The 10,593-nt window shown below is 40.5% G+C and overlaps 1 protein-coding gene across 1 annotated transcript; it reads right to left on the bottom strand.

Annotated features, from left to right (window-relative positions):
- Nucleotides 1–1,759: 1,759 nt before the first annotated feature.
- Nucleotides 1,760–7,927, bottom strand: LOC131179192 (uncharacterized). The gene is made up of 2 exons (XM_058145284.1): nt 7,506–7,927; nt 1,760–2,555 (listed from the first exon to the last, which is right to left on the bottom strand). The coding sequence occupies exons 1-2, from the start codon at nt 7,816–7,818 to the stop codon at nt 2,512–2,514; spliced, it is 357 nt and encodes a 118-aa protein (XP_058001267.1). The 5' UTR covers nt 7,819–7,927; the 3' UTR covers nt 1,760–2,511.
- Nucleotides 7,928–10,593: the final 2,666 nt, after the last annotated feature.

Here is a 10,593-nt window from a genome sequence, read left to right as displayed (position 1 = left end):
ATCTTTTATTAATTGAATAAGGAAAAATATTCTTAAAAAAATAAAACTTTCTCTTTTGATGATGGTGTGTGTACATAATATGCAGGCTGATGTGAAAAAAGAAAAAAATAATCAACATTTTATTAAAAAACTAAAAATATTTTAAATATTAAAAAGTAATTAAAAATTTATTATATTAAATTTAATTTTATATAAAATTTTAAAATTATTTAATTAATATATTTGAATAATTATTTCTTAGTTACTAATAATTTTTGAAACACATCATATAAAACCTTAATTGTTTTATATATGCTTAGTTTTTGAAGCTAGTGTAAATAATTTATTATTGTTGCTTACATAAATAAAATATATGTACATTAAAATATAAATTAATGTCCAAAATTATGTTTTAATTTTTTTAATTTTAAGATTAAATTTTAGAAAGTGAGTGAGATTTTACCTGATTGATCAAATTGATTAAAATTTAGGTTTAAAATAATATTTTATTCATAAAAATAAAATTTATTAAATATTATAAATTTATTCAGATTAAATAATATTTTATTTAAATTAGGTAGGCCAATAAATAAATATCAAATGTATTTATTTAATTTAAAAAATTTTTTAGTTAATTAATTCTATAATCAGGAATATTTATCGATTTACAAATTATTATATTATGGATTACATTTTCATGAATAGTTATATATTAATTATGAAATTAAACGATGCTGAAAATTTTATTAATTTTTAATAAAAATATAATTAATAATAGTTATGAATGTAGTAGAGAATAATATAAGAAATTATTATTTATCAAATCTATTATTTGAAAAGAAATTAAAAAAATTAAATTGTAGTCTAAATTTTTATATTTTGGTAGATTATTTCAATGAAATATTAATAAACTTATTTGCTATAGAAAAAAAAATAACACTAATTTTTAAATAAATTATAAATTTACTGTTAATAACATATTTATAGAATAAAATTAGTTTAAATGAGTGCAGAAAATGTTTAAATTTGCATACATTTAAAGCTGATTTTATTTGGATTAATTTGATGAAATATTGTCCCCTTTGTTATTTTATATAACTTTTTATTAGTATTTAAATATTTTCCAAATTAAACTAAAAAATATTCATAAATATTTTCCTAATTAAATTAAAAAAATGTCGTCCCTTTATTATATTAAATTAATAATTTAATTTAATATTTTAAATTTATTAATTAATTAAAATTTAAAAATATTAAAATTAAATTGTGAGGTAAATAATTTAGGAATAAATATATTATTATTATTATTATTATTATTATTATTATTATTGGTCCTACACCCACTTATCCACCTTCAAACACGACAATAACATAATTTTTATATTCTTCTATTTTCGTATAATTTTTTTCTTGTATTAACAATTTTTTATTTTAAAATATATTTATGTTATTTACCAGTTTATAAGTGTCACGACCCAACCTATGGGCCGGACCGACACTAGGACCTGGGCCAGCCTAAAGCCCCCGAGGCCCGTAGTAAGCCTAACTGTTCATTAACCCAACTCTAAGGCCCATTTGGGCCCAATTTCAAGAAAACAAACGGACAGAGTCCGGCCATAAAATGGACTTACCAACGGGGAGTTTTCGACTCATCCGACCTGTAAACACAATATATAGTCAATTGGGGAGGTCAGCTCACCCTCCACATACTCATCAACATAATAATAAATGGGAGCTCAGCTCCCTCATCCAATCCATCAAACATGCATAGCATATTAAGTTTACAGGTCCCAAAATAATAATTTAGTTTACAGACCCAAATCAAATAAACATTTCTAACACATGCGAAAATTCTAAGATTTAACAAGTTTATACAAACAGTAATAATTGACCTGCGAGGGAGAAAGCAGGTTAACCTCAAAAAATATCCTCCTGTGGCCTGTAAAAATTTTTGAACAGGAGTGAGCGTTCGACTCAGAGAGTAAAATATCAATTTTAACCATAATCTCTATAACTATCTAGAACTAATGCACCCTGTAGAGTGAAATGCAACATCAACAACATTTTCACATCATAACATCAAAAAGGTAATTTGGAGCACTCACACACCCTGTAGTATCAATCATAACATATGGGAGCTGATCCCCTATACAGCTCTCTTAAATCCAACCTGGTGCCAGCGAATTACTCAAGCTCGGACTTCCACTTAATAACCAAATCGAGGGTCCCAGCGAATTACTCAAGCCGTGACTACCCCTCGAAGGATCGGGTCCCAGCGAATTACTCAAGCCGTGACTACCCCGTCCTATCCATAGTCCACACCACATCACACGCACGCCAACGCACGCACACTGCTCCAAATTACCACAACAACATCCATGGCACATCAACAGTTATGAATGCAACATAAATCGTGCCTAGAGTTTAACTACATAAATATATACATATAAGTGATGCATGGGCATGCTTGAACATATAATAATATCGAAATTACAATTAAAATTAATATTCTACTCACAGACTTGACGATGGTCACTGAGGCGGCTGGGCGGAGGAAGAAGGCTGTCCCGGCTCACCTGACAATTTTATTACAATCATTTAATAAATTTGACTCAATACAAACAAAGAAAAAAGACCAATACGTCCTAAGTCGTGCCGAAAATCCGGCAGAGTCTCCCCTATACCTAGGACCTACCCAACCTGCAAAAGGGCTCAAAATACACTTCTATACTCACAATCCATATATCCACAACTCAATCACATCACACAGCCCTTCCTGGGCCCATCAAATCAATCATCCATCACAATATGTAAAATTTCAATTTAGTCCCTATAATTGACCATTTTTGCAAAAACTGCCCAAATTAGCTCTAAAAATTCTAAAACTTTGCCCCGCGGTCCTTAGAAATATTACTAAGCTATTGCAAAAAGAATCATAATTTTCTAAGCTACCACGAATATTTTACGGATTTTTAATCCTATTTAAGCACTAGAAAATTACGTAAAAACAAGGTTCGGGTTTACCTTTGCCGATTCCGACTTCGGGAACGCGCTCGACGCGTCGACAATGGGGCTAGCCAAAACCTCGGTCCACCGAGACTTTTCCAGAACGGTCCGTTCGCCTAATTTTGCAGATCCGGTCAACTGTCGAATTTCCGCGAATCGAGGATACCTACACGAAGCTCATAACACGGGGGTTAGTACATAAATTTTTCAGAATTTTCTAAGCTCATTAAATGCTCGGAAAAACACTGCGAAGTTCCGTGGGACCCACCGAAAAACGGTGTCGGAAAAATTCGAAATTTATGTCGTTGCGAAGCTCTCGACGAGTGGAGCGTGCTGGTAGCCTCGGTTTTCTCGTGGGATTCACGGTTTTCGAGAAATCTAGCCCAAAAGTCGAAATGGGCTAAAAACTTCCCGAGCAAAAATTGGACAAACCGCTCGATGGATTTCGGCGTTCTTGGTTTCTATGGAAAGCTCTCGCCGAGTAGATGATTTTAGACACAAGACCCGATCCAATTGGTGGCCGGATCGACCGGATTTGGCCGGGGAAGCCGAAAAGCCGCGCGCGCGAGGGAGGGAGATAGCGCGCGTTTTCCGACCGCTCGGGCGCGTACCGGGCCGGGATACCGGGAGGCGCGGCGAGGAGGACGCAGGGGAGGCGGCTGGCCGGCGGCAGGGGAGGGGAGGAGAGAGAAAAGAGAGAGAAAAGGGAGAGGGAACGACGCGCGCGGGGAAGAAAAAGGGAAGAAGGAAAAGGCCGGTCCGATTCGACCGGTCCGATCCGGTCCGGTTCGATTCGGCCGGTTCGATTCAGAATACAAAATTTTGAATTTTTACTCTGCCTCGGGACCGAAAACGAGGTCCAAAAATTTAAAAATTCGAAAACTCAGAAAAATACGTAGACTCCAAATATATTTTTAGTTTTGCCACGTGGTCTTTAAATTAATTTTTAAAATTCATCAAAGTTTATATTTTCGGAAAATCGAACCCGATTTTTAAAATCCGAAAAATCTCAAAAAAATTCCTAAAATTTAAATAAAATTAAAATACCAAAAATGCTCATAAAATTTAAAATTTTGGGGTGTTACATTCTTCCCCCCTTACAGAAAATTCGTCCTCGAATTTTACACAAGGCAGAATAAAGCACATGATTATACATTGAACAGATAAGGGTACTTGCTACGCATGTCCCGTTCTGACTCCCAGGTGCACTCTTCCACTGACTGACTCCTCCACAGAACCTTAACCATAGGGATCTGTTTGGATCTCAGCTGTCTCACTTGGTAGTCCACTATGGCTACAGGCTGCTCCTCAAATGTAAAGTTCTCTTTTAGCTCTATCACATCCTGCTGCAGTACATGAGAAGGATCGGGAATGTATTTCCTGAGCATGGAGATGTGAAACACGGGATGAACGTGAGAAAGGTTGGGTGGTAGCTCCAACCGGTAGGCAACTGCTCCAACTCTATCCGTAACCTCAAAAGGTCCAATATACCGAGGTGCCAACTTGCCCTTCTTTCCAAATCTCATGACTCCCTTCATTGGAGAAACCTTCAGAAATACATAGTCGCCCACTGCAAACTCCACATCCCTTCGTGCAGGTGCATAACTCTTACGCCTCGAAGTCTGTTTTCAGTCGTTCCCTGATTAAAGGAACTACCTCTGAAGTGTACTGCACTAGGTCTACATCATGCACCTTCGCTTCCCCCATTTCTGTCCAACAGAGAGGAGACCTACACTTTCTCCCATATAATGCCTCATAGGGTGCCATCCCTATGCTGGAATGGTAACTGTTGTTGTAGGCAAACTCCACCAAAGCTAGCTGCTCATCCCATTGACCTCCAAAATCCAAAACACTCATGCGAAGCATGTCTTCCAGTGTTTGGATTGTCCTTCAATTTGTCAGGTATGTCTGAGGGTGGAAAGCCGTACTGAAGTTCAACTGTGTGCCAAGTGCCTCTTGCAACTTTCTCCAAAACCGAGAAGTGAATTGGGGCCCTCTGTCAGATATTATGGAAGCTGGAACTCCATGCAATCTGACTATTTCTCGAATGTAGAGCCGGGCATACTATGCCACAGAGTATGTAGTCTTTACAGGTAAGAAGTGAGCTGATTTGGTCAAGCGGTCTACAATTACCCATATCGAATCATATCCTCGCGTGGTACGAGGCAACCCAGTCACAAAATCCATAGTGATCATTTCCCACTTCCATTCTGGGATAGGGAGCTCTTGCAGCTTCCCTGACGGTCTCTGGTGTTCAAACTTCACTTTCTGATAAGTCAAGCACTTGGACACAAAGTCTGCTATGTCTCTCTTCATGCCATTCCACCAATAGCTATCCTTCACATCATGGTACATCTTGGTGGAACACAGGTGGACATCATGCGATGTGTAGTGTGCCTCTCGCATGATTTCATTCCTGAGGTTGTCTACATCGGGCACACATATCCTAGAACCTTGTACTAGGGCACCATCATTGGCAAATCCAAACTCACCACCTTCACCTTGCTGTACTCTTTCTATGATCTTCACCAATTGTTGGTCTGTCTTTGGGAAACTCTAACTCTGTCCCTCAAGTCCGCCTCACCAAAAGTGAGCCAACAATACCCCTCATCCGAAAGATCTAGGATTAAACATTGATCCATCAACTCATGTACCTCTGAATCAATGGTCTCTTCTCTCTTGAAATGTGCGCAAAGCGCGGAAGATTTTCTGCTCAAGGCATCTGCCACAACATTGGCCTTTTCAGGGTGGTACTGGATAGTGCAATCATAGTCTTTCAGAAGCTCCATCCATCTCCTCTGTCTCAAGTTCAAGTCCCTCTGTTGGAAGATGTACTTCAAACTCTTATGGTCGGTGTATATCTCGCACACTTCACCATACAGGTAGTGTCTCCAGATTTTCAGTGCAAAGACTACAGCCATTTCCAAATCATGGGTGGGGTAGTTACGCTCATGCCTCTTCAGGTGCCTTGAAGCATAAGCCACTACCTTTCCATTCTGCATCAAGACACACCCTAGGCCAACTCGAGGTGTCACAATACAGTGTACCCTTCACCACTCACGAGTAGTGTCAACACAGGGGCAGTGGTTAGACACTCCTTAAGCTTCTGGAAACTCACCTCACAGTCATCTGTCCAAATGAATGGAACATTCTTCCTGGTCAACTTAGTTAAGGGAGCTGCTATCCTGGAAAAATCTTGCACAAAACGTCTGTAATAGCCAGCTAAGCCCAGAAAACTTCGCACCTCAGTGACTGTTGTAGGCCTAAGCCAATCAGTTACAGCTTCAATTTTCTTGGGATCCACTTGAATGCCGTCACTAGAAACCACGTGTCCCAAGAATGAGATGCTTTCTAGCCAAAATTCACATTTTGAAAATTTGGCATATAGCTGGTGCTCCCTCAACGTCTGCAACACCATCCTCAAGTGCCACACGTGTTCTTCCTCGGTCCGACAGTACACCAAAATGTCATCTATGAATATGATGACAAAACGGTCCAAAAATGGCTTAAACACCCTGTTCATCAAGTCCATGAAGGCTGCTGGTGCATTAGTGAGTCCAAAAGACATCACCAAGAACTCATAATGACCATATCTTGTCCTGAAAGCAGTTTTGGACACGTCCTCATTCCTGATTCTCAACTGATGGTAGCCTGATCGCAGGTCTATCTTGGAAAAGAATCTAGCTCCTTGGAGCTGATCAAACAAATCATCGATCCGAGGAAGTGGATACTTGTTCTTCACAGTCGCCTTGTTCAGCTGTCTGTAGTTGATACACAACCTTAATGACCCATCCTTCTTTCTCACAAATAGAACAGGAGCGCCCCAAGGTGAAGTACTCGGACGTATGAAACCCTTGTCCAAAAGCTCCTGTAGTTGCTCCTTTAACTCTTTCAATTCTGCTGGTGCCATCCTGTAAGGTGGCATTGATATGGGGTTTGTACCCGGAACAACATCAATGCAGAACTCTATTCCCCCTTTACGGTGGCAACCAGAAGCTCCTGCAGGAAGACATCTATAAATTCTCTGACAACAGGAACATTTCCCATGCTGACACCTTCTACAGATGTATCTCTCACCAATGCCAAATACCCTTGGCATCCACGCCTCAACATTTTTCTAGCACTAATTGTTGACACCAAATTATATGGAGCCACGCTCCTGTCACCATCAAAGCTAAACTCTTCCACACCAGGTATGTGGAAATACACCTTTTTGTTCCTGCAGTCTAAAGTGGCATAGTGAGTTGCCAACCAATCCATCCCCAAAATTACATCAAAGTCCATTACCGGTAGAGGAACCAAGTCTGCTGGGAAGATCTTTCCATCCACTACTACTGGGCTACCCGGAAAAACCATATCTACATCTATGTTGTCACTAAGTGGGGTGGCTATCGACAAAGGGCATTCTAAAGTTGTAGGGTTTCTACCCAACCTCATGGCAAACACAGGGGAGATAAATGAGTGCGTAGCACCCGGATCTATCAAAACACGAGCCTCATAAGAACAGACCAGAAGAATACCTGCCACAACTGCATTGGAAGCCTGAGCATCCTGGTGGGTCAGGGTGAAAACTCGAGCTTGACCCCTACCCTGAGTGGCAGAACCCTGATACTGACTTCTACCTCCTGATCTGCCTCCAAATCCACGTCCCCCTTGTCCTCGGCCATGTTGGCCACTGAACTGACTGCCTGCCATGTTGGAAGCACCCGGATACAATTGTCGAGGAACATTCACAACAGAACCTTGTGACCCCATCTGTGGCTCGCTGAACACGGGGCATTCTCTAGCAAAGTGACCCGGTTGGCCACACCTGAAGCATACTCCTGATCCCATCAAACAAGGTCCTGAATGTCCTCTTCCACACTGTGCACAAGGTGCCAAGGAGGATCCTGAACCAGACCCAGAACTGCTGTACCCCGAACTGTGACCACTACTGGATCCGTACCCTGATCTGAATCCTCGTGGTCTGTGTCTAAAACCACTTCTCTTGCTCCTACCTTTTCCTCTGTAATTACTCTGGCCACCACTATCCGGAGTACCCATTTGGGGAACACCTGAAGAACCCTCTGCTCTGTTTTTCTTTGCTCTTCCGCTGTCATCCATAGCATAGCTAATCTCAATCTGTCTGGCTCGATCAACCACCACATCAAAAGACTGATCCGACATCATGGCCAGGTTCGCATACCTCCTGTCAAGTCCCTTTAGGAACCTCTTCACCTTCATAGTTTCTGTAGCTACTGCTGTAGGGGCATATCTGCTCAATTCCAGAAATTCTGTAGCATATTCATCTACAGACCTGCCATTCTGTCTTAAGGCCTCAAAGGCCCACTGCTTCTGATCTCTGAAGCTTTCTGGCACAAATCGATTGATAAAAAGTTCCACAAACTGAGCCCATGTCAAACCCTCCATCCGGGGTAACACGTAGTCATTCATCCATTGTCTAGGCATAGGCCCCATGACATGCTGCATACACTCTATCAGTCTTCTATCACCAATCAGACTGCTGCACATGCTGCAGGAATCCAAAAACCGAAATGCATCATCTGACACATCATAAGTACCAGGCACCAACTTCTTGAAATTTATGATCTGTTTGTAAGGTTCCCCTCTTGGTGCGGTGGACTGCTGCTGCTGTGGAGGGTAGACCATATATTGTACCATCATATCGATGGTTCTCTGCAACCCAGCTAGAGTAGCTGCCATTGGGTCCATGGGACCCTGTGCCATAAAAGACTGATCCTGTACTGGTGGCAGCTGCTCTTCTACTTGAGTAGCTCTAGGCCTCCTACCCCGCCTCCTTGGGGCAGGAGCCTCATCCTGTGCTGACACCTCGTCAGGCACATCCGCTCTGTGCGATGGCGGCTCTCTCACCTTCTACGCATTTTCCTGAAATTCAGCAGCATTAGCCCACAAAATTTAAAACTGCACGTTACATAGCTCTATGGAGTCATATTTATATATAATTATTTGAAGCAGAAACTAGAAGCAAAGATGACAATGCAAGACGAATGTGGACCCTATATTTCCGCATGTGACTCCTAGTAGACTCTTCTCAACACTTTAGACAATATTCCCTAAGAATCTGGAGCCTAAGCTCTGATACCACATCTGTCACGACCCAACCTATAGTAGGACCAAGACTAGGACTGGGCGACCTAAAGCCCCCGAGGCCCGTAGTAAGCCTAACTGTTCATTAACCCAACTCTAAGGCCCATTTGGGCCCAATTTCAAGAAAACAAACGGACAGAGTCCGGCCATAAAATGGACTTACCAACGGGGAGTTTTCGACTCACTCGACCTGTAAACACAATATATAGTCAATTGGGGAGCTCAGCTCACCCTCCACATACTCATCAACATAATAATAAATGGGAGCTCAGCACACTCATCCAATCCATCAAACATGCATAGCATATTAAGTTTACAGGTCCCAAAATAATAATTTAGTTTACAGACCCAAATCAAATAAACATTTCTAACACATGCGAAAATTCTAAGATTTAACAAGTTTATACAAACAGTAATAATTGATCTGCGAGGGAGAAAGCAGGTTAACCTCAAAAAATATCCTCCTGTGGCCTGTAAAAATTTTTGAACAGGAGTGAGCGTTCGACTCAGAGAGTAAAATATCAATTTTAACCATAATCTCTATAACTATCTAGAACTAATGCACCCTGTAGAGTGAAATGCAACATCAACAACATTTTCACATCATAACATCAAAAAGGTAATTTGGAGCACTCACACACCCTGTAGTATCAATCATAACATATGGGAGCTGATCCCTATCTGACTCTCTTAAATCCAACTGGTGCCGAATTAATCAAGCTCGGACTTCCACTTAATAACCAAATCGAGGTCCCAATTACTCAAGCCGTGACTACCCCTCGAAGGATCGGGTCCCAGCGAATTACTCAAGCCGTGACTACCCCTCGAAGGATCGGGTCCCAGCGAATTACTCAAGCCGTGACTACCCCGTCCTATCCATAGTCCACACCACATCACACGCACGCCAACGCACGCACACTGCTCCAAATTACCACAACAACATCCATGGCACATCAACAGTTATGAATGCAACATAAATCGTGCCTAGAGTTTAACTACATAAATATATACATATAAGTGATGCATGGGCATGCTTGAACATATAATAATATCGAAATTACAATTAAAATTAATATTCTACTCACAGACTTGACGATGGTCACTGAGGCGACTGGGCGGAGGAAGAATGTAACACCCCGAAATTTTAATTTTTATGAGTATTTTGGAATTTTAATTTTATTTAAATTTTAGGAATTTTTTTGAGATTTATCGGATTTTAAAAATCGGGTTCGATTTTTCGAAAATATAAACTTTAATGATTTTTAAAAATTAATTTAAAGACCACGTGGCAAAACTAAAAATATATTTGGAGTCTACATATTTTTCTGAGTTTTCTGAAATATTTTCGAAATTTTTGGATCTCGTTTTCGGTCCCGAGGCAGAGTAAAAAATTCAAAATTTTGTATTCTGAATCGAACCGGCCGGATCGAACCGGACCGGATCGGACCGGACCGGATCGGACCGGTCGAATCGGACCGGCCTTTTTCCTTCTTCCCTTTT

This window comes from Hevea brasiliensis, chromosome 4, assembly GCF_030052815.1.
Source record: "Hevea brasiliensis isolate MT/VB/25A 57/8 chromosome 4, ASM3005281v1, whole genome shotgun sequence".
Lineage (NCBI taxonomy): Eukaryota > Viridiplantae > Streptophyta > Magnoliopsida > Malpighiales > Euphorbiaceae > Hevea > Hevea brasiliensis.
Note: the sequence above shows the minus strand (reverse complement) of the source record. Positions and strands in the feature narration are given on the sequence as shown.

Coding starts and splice junctions, on each gene's coding strand:
- LOC131179192 (XM_058145284.1), bottom strand. CDS start 7,818: ATGGGATCAGGAGTATGCTTCAGGTGTGGCCAACCGGGTCACTTTGCT. Junction 2,556..7,505: donor TTCCAATGCAGTTGTGGCAG/GTATTCTTCTGG, acceptor TAAAATTGTCAG/GTGAGCCGGGACAGCCTTCT.